At 40.1% G+C, this 15,856-nt stretch overlaps 1 protein-coding gene across 1 annotated transcript in view; it reads right to left on the bottom strand.

Annotated features, from left to right (window-relative positions):
- The window catches only part of LAMA4 (laminin subunit alpha 4), a 148,555-nt gene that overhangs the window by 76,025 nt on the left and 56,674 nt on the right, over nt 1-15,856 (bottom strand). Inside the window, exons 6-9 of the mRNA XM_089530550.1 lie at nt 13,863-13,958; nt 12,265-12,416; nt 10,157-10,267; nt 1,394-1,505 (exon numbers count right to left, since the gene is read on the bottom strand). Coding sequence (XP_089386676.1) covers nt 1,394-1,505; nt 10,157-10,267; nt 12,265-12,416; nt 13,863-13,958 — 471 coding nt within the window. The remainder of the gene's footprint in view (nt 1-1,393; nt 1,506-10,156; nt 10,268-12,264; nt 12,417-13,862; nt 13,959-15,856) is intronic.

Genomic DNA, 15,856 nt, shown 5'->3' with positions numbered 1-15,856 from the left:
CGTCTCAGTTTATCTGCCTTCAACCAACTCTTCATTCTGCTACCTAGCAACAGGACAATAATGATCCAGATTGGCTCTGGATCTATTATGATGGCGACCAAACACAGCATCTTGAATTTTGTGAGACGCCATATTGTTGTGCACACAGGCCAGCTGGCCAATCCCATTTTTGGAGCTGTTGCCGTCACTTTTTCATGGGCAGGAGTCCTGTGTAAAGCCTGCCTAGTGTGTTGCCACTTCTGCTAAGGTCAGAAACAGTTATCTGGACATGTGATCAACAAGGAGATGTCAGCAGAAGTGGTGATGCATCAGGCAGGCTTTACACAAAGCTCCTGTCTGTGAGAAAGGAGCAACAGCTCCAAAAACAGGCCATGCCCTTTCCCTGCACTGTTCAGCATGGGGAAGGGGGCTGGTGTGGTTCTTGGCATGTGCGGTTCTTGGCTAAATCAGACCTGATCCATCTATCTCATAAATCATAGAGTTGGAAGAGACTATAAGGGCCATCCAGTCCAACCCCCTGCCATGCAGGAAATCTCAATTAAAGCATCCCCAACAGATGGCCATCCAGCCTCTATTTAAAGACCCTCAAGGAAGGAGACTCTACCACATTCTGAGGGAGTGTGTTCCACTGTCGAACAGACCTTACTGTCAGGAAGTTCTTCCTAATATTGAGGTGAAATCTCTTTGCCTGTAGTTTGCATCCATTGTTCTGGGTCCTGTTCTCTGGAGCAGCAGAAAACAAGCTGGCTCCCTCCTCAATATGACACCTCTTCAAATATTTAAACAGGGCTCTCATATCGCCTCTTAACCGTCTCTTCTCCAGGCTAAACAACCCTAGCTCTCTAAGTCATTCCTCATAGAACGTGGTTTCCAGACCCTTCACCATTTTAGTTGCCCTCCTTTGGACATGCTCCATTTTCTCAATGTCCTTTTTGAATTGTGGTGCCCAGAACCGGACACAGTATTCCAGGTGGGGCCTGTTTAAAGCAGAATAGAGTGGCACTATTACTTCCCTTGATCTAGACACTATATTTCTATTAATGCAGTCTGAAATCGCATTGGCCTTTTTACCTGCCGCATTTACACACCTAAAGAACCTGAGGTCACTCTGGGGTTTCCAGTATACATCAGGATTTCCCCAAAGTTTGCTTAGTTTGGAACAAAGTCAGGCTAAGATCAAAAATGCATGGATTCTCCCTGGAAGTAGTCATACATTGGCAGGGCTGGCAATACCAGCTTTGGGGTGAGAACTTTTTTTTCATTGGTGTGGATGGTCCCTAGGAAACTTAACAATTACTTTTCTTCATGGCTGATTCACTGGTCTGTTGATTTTATACACACACACACACACATACACATACACACAAGGACAGATGGACACATACACACTTACCTTGGATATTATCTATCATATTTCCAAGTGACTGCACAAGAATAGTAGCACGATCAATGCTTTCCATGGTTTTCTTCTGCAGTAGTAGGCCATTTCTTGATTCTTGATTTCTCTATGAATAAACCATATGAGTATATTTGATTTTTCCTTCTTATTTTTAAATCTGCAGGGATTCATAGGTTCTTACTAGTGTAAGCAAAATTTTGCTTCTGGCTGATGAGCAGTCTGTGGAGCATAAACAATATGCTGGGGCAAGATCTGTGTCTCATTATGTGACTGGTATTTGTAGTTTAAACAATAGGAATTTGCTTTAATTTAAGCTATGGAAATCTGTTCTACATTTCAAAATTATTTGTAACATACTTTCACACATCTGCTACAATTTCTCTCTGCCAAAGTTCAGACTCATTCTTCTCTAAGTCTGCAAACCTATGTGTACTTATTTGGTAGTAGGCATTGTCCAGTATAGAGTGAACTTGTATAGGACAGTGCTGCACAAGACTCTTGGCAACCCTATTGCATATCATTAAAAAAACTCTACCATGCTATATTTCACAATTGCATAAAGGAAGATATTCTAACATCACATGTATCAATTTTGTCCACCAGCATTTGCCAATGAAGTGATGAAGAGGAAAGGAAACATAATGAGATCAAGTCTATCTTTGGGGTGAAATAGATGGGCAAAATAAGGTGATTTTCAGCCACTTTGGAGGCGGGGAGTTTAGATTATGCATGGCTCGAAAGCAGCTTAAAACCAAAGCAAAACAACTGGAGCAAAAAGTAGTCAGGATAGTCCAACTCAAGGCACAAAATGCGCAACTTCCCTGCTGCATGTAAATGCCCTGACACGAATACAGGGCTCAGCAAAGCAAAGAAATGAAAGTGGAACAACAACAATGGATGTAATTACAATATACGCCAACCAGATAGCCCAACAGGGGGGCATGGGAAAAGGCGGTATTTAGGGGGGGATCTCCATGTGTGGCCAATGAATGGAGCAACTTTACCAATATATTACTCACATACTGATGCTCTGAACTGGTGAAGGATTGCATGTGCTTATGTGTGGCTGATGAAAGGGGCAGCCATGCAATGAGATAGCATCTGGGGGGACTTGGGAGGTACTTGGTTGCAGGCAGTATGTTTGTGTTATGATGCACATGTATTGTGGGGACACAACAACAAAGAAAAAAACAACTCAACAGCACGGCCATATAGCCCTGGCAAATAAACTCAAAGCTGTGCGGTTGGCCCGTGCTCATTCAGCTTGCCTTTGGAGTGGGCCATGTGGGCAGTGAGGGTTCAACAGACGTTTGGAAAAAGCAGAATCAAACTGCTTTCCCCGCCTGCTTGTTCTGCTCCTTTTTCTAATGGTGAATTAGGATGAAGCACATTTTAAGTAATGGTGCCTGTTGGTGAATTATGAAAGCTTAAGTAATGGCAGGCTTTACCAGCTATCGCAACTCACTTATATGCTAATTGCAGTGGCTGGAATTCTCTACCCAGTTTTCCCCAAACCAGCTTTCCTTAGCTGCAGCTTCCTAAACCCAGCCATTTCCATTTCCTGGTTGGTAGTGGGGGGAAAAGCAGACAAGCATCCAGTTATATTTTCCTGTAGTTCGAGGCACAGCAATTTACTCTTAGGATCAAAACAAGGGCAAACTGAAATACGACAGGAAATGTATGTTTGAATTCACACTTGGTTTTTTCCAGATAGGTGTGTAGAGGGGAGGGGATTCAAGCATCAAAATCTGGATATTACATTCTTGGATTGTTTTTTAAATTCTCCCTTCACAATGAACCTAATGAAAATTTTCTTCATAAATTTTTAGTGACTTGGTCTGGGGATGCATGATAGAAAAACTTTGCTGAAGCTAAGATAGATTGAGAGCCAATGTAGTGTCTAGACAAGTTTTGCAATGGCATTTTGGAGATTAAGTTTCAAATTTCCATTGAGTCATGAAATAGATTAGATGACCTTCGGCTAGTCCCTCTCTTTTTCAGCTTGACCTACTGCATAGGCTTGTTGTGAGAATAAAGTGAGAAGATCCTGATCCTGCTCAGTGGAGGAAAGATGGAATATAAATATAAGAAATGTTTGTTCCTTACTCCTTTGGGAATCCATGCCTCCCCCATTCCTTCCCAAACATAATACAGTGGTACCCCGGGATACGAATGCGCCGCCTTACGAAATTTCCGGGTTACGAAAAAAATCCATTTAAAAACATTCTTCCGGGTTACGAAAAAAAATTTGGTGCTTTTCGGTGCGATTTCACACGGAATCGCGGCTTTCGCTATTAGCGCCTAAGGGCATTTCGGCTAGCGAAAGTTTCCGGGTTACGAAAGTGGCGGCGGAACGAATTAATTTCGTAACCCGGGGTACCACTGTAGTAGGTTGACAATGTTCATGGAGACCACAGCAGCAGAAAGAATACAGCGCTCTTCCTGTGAGCTATGGTTCCAATCCTGATTAGCCCCTTGTAGATGCTATTCTCCTGCAATATTCAGTTTAAATGCAGTTGTGCAATTTTGGCTGATAATCAATCTTACATTAAACATATAATGGTATTTACTGTGGATTTCAGGATATAATCTATTTATTTTATTAATTAATTTAACTTTTGCAATTACAGTGGTACCTCGGGATACGAAATACCCAGGTTACGAAATTTTCGGGATACGAAAAAATCCCATAGGGAATTATTGTTCCGCGTTACGAAAGTTTTTTCGGGTTACGAAAAAACTTTTGGTGCTTTTTTCGGCTTTTTCGCACCAAATCGCGGCTTTTCCCCATTAGCGCCTATGGGTTTTTCGGCTTACGAAGCCTTTCGGGTTACGAAAGCGGCCGCGGAACGAATTACTTTCGTAACCCGAGGCACCACTGTATAAATATTAAAGCATTGCCGTGCTACTATATTATTATTATTATCATTATCATTATTATTATGCTTTATTTATATAGCGCTGTAGATTTGCACAGCACTGTACATACAAACAATAAAATAGGTATGAGTAAACCTGCCCATGGCATACAATCTAAGAAATAGTAGCATAATACATATAAACAATACATAATAATACAGGAAAGGGTTCAATAAAACAGGCAACAAATGAAAAACGTCCAACAGCAAATAATAGACACGTAATGCCTGGGAATGCTTCTCTGAACAGGATGATCTTCAACTCAGTTTTGAAACTGATTAAAGAAGTGATGACCCTTGTTCATGGGGAAAGGAAGTTCCAGGAGTGAGGGGCAGCAAGTGAAAAGGGATGAATCCGGGACAGGGCAGTGAAAATCCTGAGCTAAGACCGCAGACCTTGACTACCAGAACAGAGGGCCTGAGAGGGAAGGTGAGGAGAAAGAAGGTCTGATAAATAAGGAGGGGCCAGCCCATGCAGGGCTTTAAAAGTCAACAACAGGAGCTTATATTGAATACAGAAAGGGAGGGGGAGCCAGTGAAGGGATGACAACAAAGGAGAGATATGGTCAGAGCAGTGTGCGGATGTAATAATGCGTGCGGCTGAACGCTGGACAGAAATTAAAGGACGGAGGTGGGAAAGAGGAAGCCCAGCCAGGAGGATGTTACAGAAATCAAGTCGTGATACCACTAGGGCATGGACCAGAATCTTGGCAGTAGAGGCAGAGAGATATGGCCAGATTTTGGCAATATTGTATAAAAAGAATCTACATGCCTTAGCTGTGGTCTGGATCTGGGGGGTACATGATAGAGAAGAATCAAAAATAAAACCAAGACTACGGGCTTCCTGGATAGATCAAATAGAAATGCATCAACACAAACAGAAAAGGAGTGTTGAAGAGTAGACTTAGGTGGAAAAATGAGAAGCTCTGTGTTGGACATATTGAGCTTCAAGCATCAATGGCACATCCACTGAGAGACAGCTGTAAGACAAGATGAAACTTGCTGTTCAAGACTCGGAGAAAGGTCAGGGATGGAAAGATACAGCTGAGTGTCATCGGCATACAAATAATAGGAAAAGCCAAAAGAACTGAGTTTTCCTAGGGACAGTGTATAGAGAGAAAACAGAAGGGGACCCAGAACAGAGCCCTGGGGAACTCCAACAGATAGGGGAACAGAGGACAAGGTTTGACCACCGCAAAAGATCTGTTTGACAAATAAGATCTAAACCAGTCAAGATCAGAGTCTGAGAACCTGAGGTCAGAAAGTATATCAGCTAGAAGACAGTGATCAACGGTGTCAAAGGCTGCAGACAAATCAAGAAGAATGAGAACAGACTAAAGGCCATTCGCCTTGGCCTATAAAAGATCATCGAGATCTTAGTGAGAACTGTCTCTGTAGAATGCCATGGGCGGAAACCAGACTGAAAGGGATCGAGAATGGAGTTGGCTTCAAGAAACTCAAGACAGTGAGAATAAATGAGAAAAAAAAAACCCTAGGAAAAAAAGGAAGAAGAGAAATCGGACGGTAGCTAGACAAAGAAGAGGGGTCAAGAGAAGTTTTTTTCAGAATAGGAGAAACTAAAGCATATTTAAAGACCAAAGGGAAAGAACCTGTAGAAAGAGAGAGATTAAAGATACAGAGAAGCGAGGGCAGAAAAGAGGGAACTATAGAAATTAGAAAACAAGTAGGAATTGGATCAAGAGAACAAGTTGCAAGTTTGGAAGAGTTTAGCAGTGTGGTGAATTCATCCAAAGAAACAGGAGGAAGCACAGAAATTTTTTTAGGCGAGGGTAACCGAAGATTAGGAATAGAAGAAGAATCGGGAGGGACTATCTCAGAGCGAATAGTGGTAATCTTTGAGGTGAAATAGTAAGCGAAATCATTAGGAGAGAATGATGAAGAGGCAGGAGGAGAGGGAGGTTTAAGTAAAGTGTTGAAGGTGGAGAACAAATGCCGCGGGTGCCTCTCATTGGCGCAGATCAATGATTTGTAATAATTCTGTTTTGCCATGGACAGGGCGCGTGAAAAGGAAGAAAGAAAAATTTGTAATGAATAAAATCAACCCACTCCCTGGACTTTTTCCAAAAGCATTCGGCCGCTCGAGAGCAGGACCGGAGAAACCGGAGAGCAGGACCGGATATCTGCTATAGGGATAGATTGCTAAAGTTTTTCACATGAAGATGTGCCTGTAGAATAATACTTTTTGTGAGTAATACTTTTTGAAAGTCCATTACAGATTTAATTTAGAAATTCTATTCTTTGGAAAGAACATTAAGAATGTCTTTTTCTTGCCCCTTCAGAGGTTTGTCACATAGTGATCCAAACTGTCTCTGACTGAACTGGCATCAGACCTAAGGGACTCATACATATGATCTTATTTTAATGTTTTCCTTTAATTAGTTGATTAAGATTGGCTTCTAGCTTATGCAAGATAACAGATTCACAGCCTGGGCTTCTGCATGGCAACTTGGATACTGTTCACTGGAATTTCCATGTGAATTCAAGTAGACAGTGTCTTGCACTCCTCCCCCTCTTAGCTCCTTGAAGTGAGGGATATCCAAATAAATATTAATACAGATGGATACATAACTTAATTCCTCAAGGTAGCCTGGCATTTAAAATCAGATGAATTCAATTTAAATTGATAAGAGCTGCAGTGAAAGTTAACAGTTGCATTTTAATGTTTATAATTGTCATCTTTATTGCATTGAGCCAAAAACCATAGCAACTGAGTGAGCTGTATAAGAAAAATAATCCAAAGTAAGATAAAAGATAAATATAGCCTTACTTTTGTCATCTGTGAATTATAAAAAGCAGCTTACTGAACACATACATACAAAAACACATACACATGCACCATTAAAATAATGAATAAAATAAATAAACAATTTCCTAGCAGCTACTGCAAATAATACTCCTATGTAGGGTTGATTGTCTTCCAATAATTGCACTGCTATATCCTATAGTATTTTATCTGAGCAACAGTGGAAATATATGATCAAATTGGGTAACCATACAAAAGACCATTCATTAAGGATAATGAATATTTATCAGCCTGATCACATAGGAACCTAAATATCTCTCAGGTTAAGGAGAACAGATTAGGAAAATTACATTTTGTGACAAAGACTTTCAGACCTCTCCATCCAGCAAGGTAAAAGATGGAGTTGTTACAAGTACAGCTTTTGATGAGCTGCTCAACTATGGGCAGAAGCCCAGTGCAAGGGGGAAAGACTTGTTTGTTTGTTTCAATTATATGCTGCCTTTCTCCCAGAGTGAAACCCAAGGTGGCTTTTGGAAACAGCAAATTAAAAATGTTTACAATAGAATTAAAAAACATTTAAAGCCACCTAATAAACACAATTTGACATAATTTTAAAAAGAACAAAAAGTTTAAAAGAGAAATTTAAGGTTAAACCCTTCCAAGTTTAATAACTTTCCATTTTCCAATTTCATCCATTCTAATAGCCATATTAAGGTGTTAGCTTGGAAATATGATTCTAGGTCTGGTAGATTACAGCTTCCATTTATTTTTGTGTCTATCAGCATTTTCCATTTAATTCTCAGCTTCTTTCCTGCCAATAAAAAGTTCCCCTACTTATACATTAAAAGCTTGCCTAAACAAAAAGGCCTTTGCCAGCTGTAATAGGAGAGTAGGGAGGGGGGCAACCTAGCCTTCCATGGAAAGGCATTTCAGAGTGTGGGAGCAGCCACTGAGACATTTCTCTCCCGTATCCTCACCAAGTGAAAATGTGATGGTGGTGGGACCAACAGAAAACCTTCCCCTGATGATGTTACCAGCTCTGGCAGGTGTTGGGAGATACGGTCATGACCAGCACTATGAACTGTTCTCATTCCAAAGATAGGAAAGTGCTTGTATGGGAAGGAGCCTTACCACAGATCCCTCCCCATGGGGTTAATAGCATCTGATGTTATCCGACAAGTATAGTGCTACTATGGTTTTTAGCTTAAAATATTGCATCTGAGACTCAGAGATCCACAGTCCTTATTTAATCTTCTGCTACCGATTGTGCAAGATATTAAGGATAATAGGGTCAATATACAGCTTGAATTCTAAAGAGAGACTTCATGCAGTTGTTATCAAGAAACCACTTGTAAAGCAGTTAAAGAAGTGGTTGTAAGGCTAGAGGAGACTTTGAAGTATTTCTAATCACGCTAATGAAAATGTTATGAAAGTTTCCATGTACAATCACTACAGCCTGAAATGTCTAAAAAGAAAGGCTGAATTGCTTTCACTTTGATTACTATAATCAGTTAAAAGTAGAATTTGACATTGACATGTTCTAGTTGGATCAGGTAAAAAGTAGCACCAAATGGGTAACAGATGTAGCAGTAACTTTATACAAGAGGACCAGGTGCCCTGAAAGGTTTATTTGCATGTCTCTGTGTATGTGCAGGTCAGTTATTTCACCATGCCAGTTAAGTGCTTTATTGCATTACCCTATTTCTTCTGCACTCCTCTTAATTGCTCACCATGCAGCATTCTGCCTTGTCTCATCTTCATGTTCCCTAGTCTGATTCTGAAATGTTTGCCAGGCTGGCAGGGTGCCTTACGTACAAAGTCAGGGATGTACCTATCGGCTGGGCTGGGGGACAAAATGAGGGTGTCAGCCACCAATTAAAATTTCTGCCCCCAATAAAATTTTCCTTTATTCTCCAAATTACGAGCATTGCACTAACTATAAACTTCAGTTGAATCTTTAGAAATGCAGTTTACACTTTTAAAGAAAAGAGAAGGCGAAGTGACTAAAGGAGTGTGATCACAGCATATACATAAAAGAATTCTAGCTGTGAATAGTTTCCAGTATTTCACCCTCTGCAATGTCAGAAATTTTGGGCTGAAGGAAAATTTCATTGGTGGGCAAAATTCCTATTTGGGAGCAATGCCATCATCCCTTCTCCTTTGTAGGTACACCCCTCTGATATAACCGTATTTCCTAATTTTTGTCTCAATTGTTTGCCATGCCAGTACAGTGCCTTGCTAGTTTTCTTACAAGGGCACAAGCAGTGAACAAGCATCTCTCTCTCTCTCTCTCTCTCTTACTTGGTGTGCTTAAGATTTTTATATACTGGCTGTCCTACTACTTCCATACTGTCTAAATTTTGGGTTTCTTCCCCATCCACCATTATTTCCCCATTGATGGAAATAACAGACAGCATCCTGAAAGTCACTTGGGTACACAGGATAGAACAAAGTATGGGATTTGCTGGGTGAAAAGAACTGTTTGGTTGGCAAGCGTGGAAAAGAGACTCACATGCAAATAGAAACATTGAAAGATATACCATTTGGATGCCACAAGACAGTTATAGAATTATGGACTGTGATGAATTGAAAACATTAGTTTATAAGTGAAAATGGAAGTTAGCAAAAGATAACCACCTGTATTTCCCCATCCAGGCAATGGGCTTAACTCCATTTATATGTGTATGCTCCATAAAATGTGAGTATGTTGATGGTAGTCATGGGGAAATGGCTAGTCTGGAAGCACTTTAGGTCACTTATGACCCATTCCTTCATATGCACATACCTTGGCTCACCTGGAGCCTCAAGTAAGTAAGGCAGTTACGGGTAATTCATAACCACTTCAGAAAAACCCATGATAGTTTCATCTTAGGATCACCATAAATCAGAAAGGACTTGAAGGCACACAACAACAACAATAACCACATTGCACTCAGGTCTCTACTAGTAGCATTAATCCATCGTCTTGCTTCATGATATTCATAGTTTATTTCTATCAAATTAGCAATCTTTACACCAGCACTCTTTTTTTAAGAGAATGAAAGTAAAAGGAGAAATGGCAAACAGCAGGCTAACCTTTTCATCAAGTTTGTTGATTTCTTTGAGAAGATCAGTCATTTCATTGGCAGCATGATCAAGCTGGCTCTTCATCAGCACAGAATTATTATCCTTTTCGGATAGTTTTACCTAGATATAAAAATAAAATTTAAAATGTTAGCATGTGTATCTGAACATGTTTTTACATCTCAATACACTTGCAAGTGGATTTCTTTATGCAAATTTCAACAAGCGTCAAAATGATGAAGAACTTAATCTGTGCCTTACAATGAAAAGGCTAGAAAGAATCTCATGAGGACAGCTAAGCTAACCTACTACAGTGAGGTAGAATATTAAGAGTCTTAAATCATTTAGTAATTTTAGTGCTTATTAACATTTATCAGGAAGAAGGTGGCATGGGAGTCTGTTCCATTGTCTAAGGGAGGTTTCACATTCCTGGCCTGGACTTGTTTTTCCCTTTTCATACCACTCTACATACCTCTTCAAACTATGCCAGTAAAAAGTGGTTCATGGAACTTATAATACGTTTTGCTCAGACTAATATGTTATTCTGTCCAACCCACTCTGTTGAGTGGATGGCAGGCAAGAGACAGAAAAGAAGGCAAAGATGAATCTGCTGTAATAGCTTTTACCATGTAGAATTTAAACAAGAGGGAGAGGTTGAACTGTGTCTAGTTTCTTTTTTAATTTTTTTATTATTTTTATTATATAAAAAGAAATAGGTGATAACAATTGTGTCTAGTTTCGTAAACTGTATGCCCGGCTACCGCTTCTCCTGTTCTCAAAGGTGATGGTGGCAACTGTCTTTCTATTGTTATGGACATGTTCCTGGCAAGTATCAGGTTCCAGTTCCAGTTATAATTTTGATTGCTTATAACTATTGATCATCACAATATAAAACAAGATATTAGCAAATGTCAAAAAATAAAGTTAAAATATAAAAATATAAAATATGATAGAATGTACAAGTGTGGCCATAAGCAATGCTAGTGATGATAGGTACATCGTCTGTCCTTTGACCAAGGCCCACATGGAATGCTTGTTAAGCAAGCAAAGATTGAGTATTTGGATCAGAAACTGGATTTAAAAAAAAAAAATTTTTTTTTTTGCTTTCTTGGACTAACATTTCTAGAATTCCCTAGTCAGCCTGATCATTCCTAGAAATCTGCAGATCTTTCTGCCATAGGGATTCTGAAAGCTCTAGTCCAAAAAGTGCTCCTTTCAAGTTCTGATCAATGTCATTATTGTCTATATCATTTAATATTAATATTAAATTAATATTATTTAATATTATTCATTGATATCCTATGCTGGCATAACCTCCAGTTACAGCAGTATACAGATTTTAAAAGACACTGTGCAAGGAGATACCTAGTACCAGAGGCTCCTGGGTACAGCTATTTCGCCAGCAACTGATTGACTGGGGAGATGAATGCTTTGAGGTCTCATCCCGCTGCCCATGCGCCCCAAGAAAATGGAACCAGATTTCACCTTGTCTGGGAGGCTACAAATGCCTCATCTCTTGGTATGCACACACTCACACCCAGTCAGTAATGGGGAGGAATTGTGCCCAGGAGTCTCTGGTTGTACTTGAACACATCAAGAACCATTAGTAGCAGCACCTACCCCCAAGTACCACTGTAAGTAAACTGGTGGAGATTTATACCCTGCCAATAGGTTAACAGGATTTCAGCCACTGTGTTGTTTTTTAAAGTCATATCAGGTTTTTTTTAAAGTTATGCTGTCAGCTACCTTGAGTCCCACCACTGGGAGAAACCTCAGGCCTAAAGGCATCAGGTCATATCTAATCTTGGAAGCTAAGCAGGGTCAGTTCTGGTTAAGTACCTGGATGAGAGACTATCAATGAATACCAGGTGCTGTATATTGTATTTTAGAGGAAGGAACTGGCAAAATCACCTCTGAGGATTCCTTGTCTAAGAACACCCTGTGAAATTCAAGGGGTCCCCATAAGTTAGCAGGCAATTTGAAGGCACATTGGGAGAAAAACAGAACACAAATAATGTACAATAAAAGAAATAAGTATAAATGAGGTTCCTCTCTTTTTTTCTGATAATGTAATATTGCTGAAGAAAATGTAGAAATATGATGAAATAAATAACTAGTACCTTGAGGATGAAAGCAGTGGAGTTGAGGTCATGCAAGTGTCTGTGAGCAGCAACCCCAGTGGAGATGCTAAGCAGAGTTGCTTTGCTTTCGTCAATGGACTGAGCTGCCAAGCTGATATCATCAGTCAAATCCCAGATGCATTTGTCACAGCCTGGCAATAAAACAAAATAAAAGTTCAACAGCAGAAGGGGAAATAATTCGTGTTGAAGTATTGTAAATGTCCTCCTGCTCTTGCTCCTCCTCCTTTTTGAATAAAACTAAAAATTATACTATATTTGCCAGGTGTATGCTTTCAACATACAGAGGTTGGGGACTTAGAGAATGGGACACGATGCACAGGGACTTTGCTTATAAAGCCAGTGTGCCTCACCATATCCCCCAAATTAAGTATTTAATTCCATGGCTTGGGAGGCAGAACTGAGGAAACAGCTGGCTATGTCCCAGTAGCCAGATGTGAAATGTTTAAATCTTCTGCTGAGATCCCCTGGGTCCCTCCAGGGGTCTCAGAGGATTATGTAATCATTTTGTTTTTTGCGGGAGGGTCTGGCTAAGGGGACGGAGCCAGATGCTTATCTAACCCCCTCCTCTCACTCATAACCAGGTATGAAATGGCTGTGGGGCAGCTGCAGTGGTTCTACAGTTGGTTGTATGTGTGTGTTTTTGGTTGGTGTAGAGGGAGAAAAAAACCCCAACTCCTTGCATTTACCACAGATGTAAGGTTATTATATACCTGTATACACTACTAACAGGATGCCAGACATAGGATGTGTCAAATCATTATATTCTAGACAATGCAGCAGTGGTTCAAAGAGTACTTTCTGAACTTTCTGTATTCTCGTTGTCTTGCTGCAGTCTTTCATAGAGGGAGTTCGATCCTATTTGATACATATTGGCCTGTTACAGACAGCCAAAATAAAGCTGCTTCGAGTCACAGTGGAGATATGGTGTTTCAATGATGCATGCATCCTAAGAGTCCAGAAGTCGCACCAAAGCCATGCTCCAGCTGGAGCATGGCTTTGGTGCGACTTCTGGACTCTTAGGATGCATGCATCATTGAAACACCATACCTCCACTGTGACTTGAAGCAGCTTTATTTTGGCTGTCTGTAACAGGCCAAAATGTAGCAGTAAAAGACAGTTGTATTCAAAGGGCCTGCTTGATTCTTACCAGTTACCTTGATACACAATCAGAACAGGCTACATTTGGCCTACCAGGATCTTTCTCTGTGTGTTTCCTCTGTAAAATCCAGCCCCCAAATAAGCTACCACATTATGACAGAGTGGAACCCTGTGTGGGCTTTCTGTTGGCTGGGCCAAGGATTGATCTTAATTGGCATAGCTAAGTACTGCCCTGCCACTTGCCTATGATGTACTTCACTCCTTCCAAATATTTAGAAAAACACTTTTGCTATGTCTTCACAACTACCTGTGTCATATTTTCAATACTTAGAAAGGTTCTAATCATGGGCATTCTGGTTCAAATTGGAGAAAACAAAATGCAGAATCATACCATAAATATTTTATCTATGCCCTTCAACACAAAGACATTGGAGGGGAAATCAAGTGTAGCAAATATGTCAGATAGGTACTGTCCTTACTGATAACAGGGCAATCTGTCCCTGGAGGAGGCATTGGAGGTTCTCCTAGGCACTCCCCTGTACGACGGTCACAAGTTCCTCCTCCACAACTGCACACTAGGAAAAGAAGAGACAGTGATGACAATCCTTTAGCTGATAATGAAACAAAGGATGGCTTACTTCTAATCAGTATGTGAAATTATGCAAATGTAACTTCCTTTTAATCTTTTGTCTTCTAGAAGGCAGGGATATGGAAGCAGAGGCAAGTCACTGCTGGCTGGTACCTTTCTTTGCTAATGGAATGGTGATACATTGTGGGTTTTAGCCTGAACTATCCAAGGTACCAAACTCTGTCTCCAAAACAGATTCAGTACATTGGATAACATCTTTAAAACTCAGACCAAGGCTGCATCTGCACTGCAGAAATAATGCAGTTTGGCACCTCTGTAACTGTCATAGCTCCATGCTATGAAACACTGGGATTTGCAGTTTGTTGTAGCACCTGAACATGCTGACAGAGAAGGCTAACTATTTAAGAAAACTACAAATCCCAGAAATCCATAGCATTGAGCTATAGCAGTTAAAGCGGTGTCAAATTGCATTTTTTCTGCAGTGCAGATGCAGCCTTAAACCCAGAGAAAATTCATGGTTTCACTAACAAGAACCAGCTGCTCATCCAATTTATGTGCAAAACGAAGGTTGCTTTGTTGAACATCCATTTATAGTCATCTTGGTGTCTCTTCAATTTCGGAATAACACATTCATTATGAATGTCATTATTTCCAAATCAAATTATTGTACTTCCATAAACCTTTATCATGATTAGTTGAGATCACTGCATTTAACTGTCTTCCCTTGCTTCATCACAGATGAACGTACAGTAGAAGAAACAGAAAAGACAAGAATTTGTATAGTATTTTATTTATGCACCCTTCTATAGTATAGTCACTGTATATATGGCTGCATGTAAGTGGAAAAGATGTTTCCATATATCATATAACCTGATCCAAAAAAGGAGGACAAATGACTTATCTGTGACATTTGGAAGCAGTGCTTTTAAATGAATGAATGAATGAATGAATGAAGTAACACAGTTTTGGTTTGTGAGAAAGTGTGAGCAATGAGTCACGAATACCACAATATCACAGTCAGCTTAGACAATTAAGCAGTAACTGGTTGTTTTTTATTTTTGTAATTTTTTTGTGTGAATTGACTACTGTAGTTTATAAGAGAACCAATTCAGAAAGCTTGCTAAATTCTCTTCCCCCACAACAGCAACAGCCTATGATCTAGGCAGAATGGGAGATATTTTTCTGCCATTGTGGGGTGAGACAGCTCACATATATAAGTAAGGTTAATTGTTGGCTATTTATTATTTCCTTGTGGTCAAATCTATTATGGGGTACCACTGTTGCACAAACTCTACTTGTTAGCTGAATTTGTCTGGGTTCCTATTCATTTACACACAAGCACAGTTTTAAATAAAGGTCTTTGCTTCAGAATAACAACAAAACAAAATCACCAGGACACCGACATCAGAGCATATTACACCAGTGTTGAAATCTCTACATTGGCTGCCGATTAGCTTCCGGGCGCAATACAAAGTGTCAGTTATTACCTATAAAGCCCTACATGGCCTGGGCCTGAGTTACTTAAGGGAACGCCTCTCCCTACATAATCCGCCCTGCACTCTCAGGACATCTGGCACAAAAATATTAGAACACCCCAAAACCCAGTTGAAAACCACTTCTTGTAAAACGTTTTCTGCGATGGCCCCTAGACTTTGGAACAACTTACCGGAAGAGATCCGTCTTATACCTTCTTTGGAAGCCTTCAGGAGGGCATTGAAGACGGATCTCTTCCGGCGGGCCTATCCAATGGATCTCCTCTAATTTGATTTTGAACATCTGAATATGATGACTCAATTCTTACGACTGAGCAATACTGTAACAGCTCTTCCCCTTTTTATTCTTGATTGATGCATTTTGTATGTATTTTATGATGTTTTTACTGTT

This window comes from Sceloporus occidentalis, unplaced genomic scaffold (assembly GCF_023333645.1).
Source record: "Sceloporus occidentalis isolate IW3139 unplaced genomic scaffold, rSceOcc1.0.p SCAF_6, whole genome shotgun sequence".
Lineage (NCBI taxonomy): Eukaryota > Metazoa > Chordata > Lepidosauria > Squamata > Phrynosomatidae > Sceloporus > Sceloporus occidentalis.
Note: the sequence above shows the minus strand (reverse complement) of the source record. Positions and strands in the feature narration are given on the sequence as shown.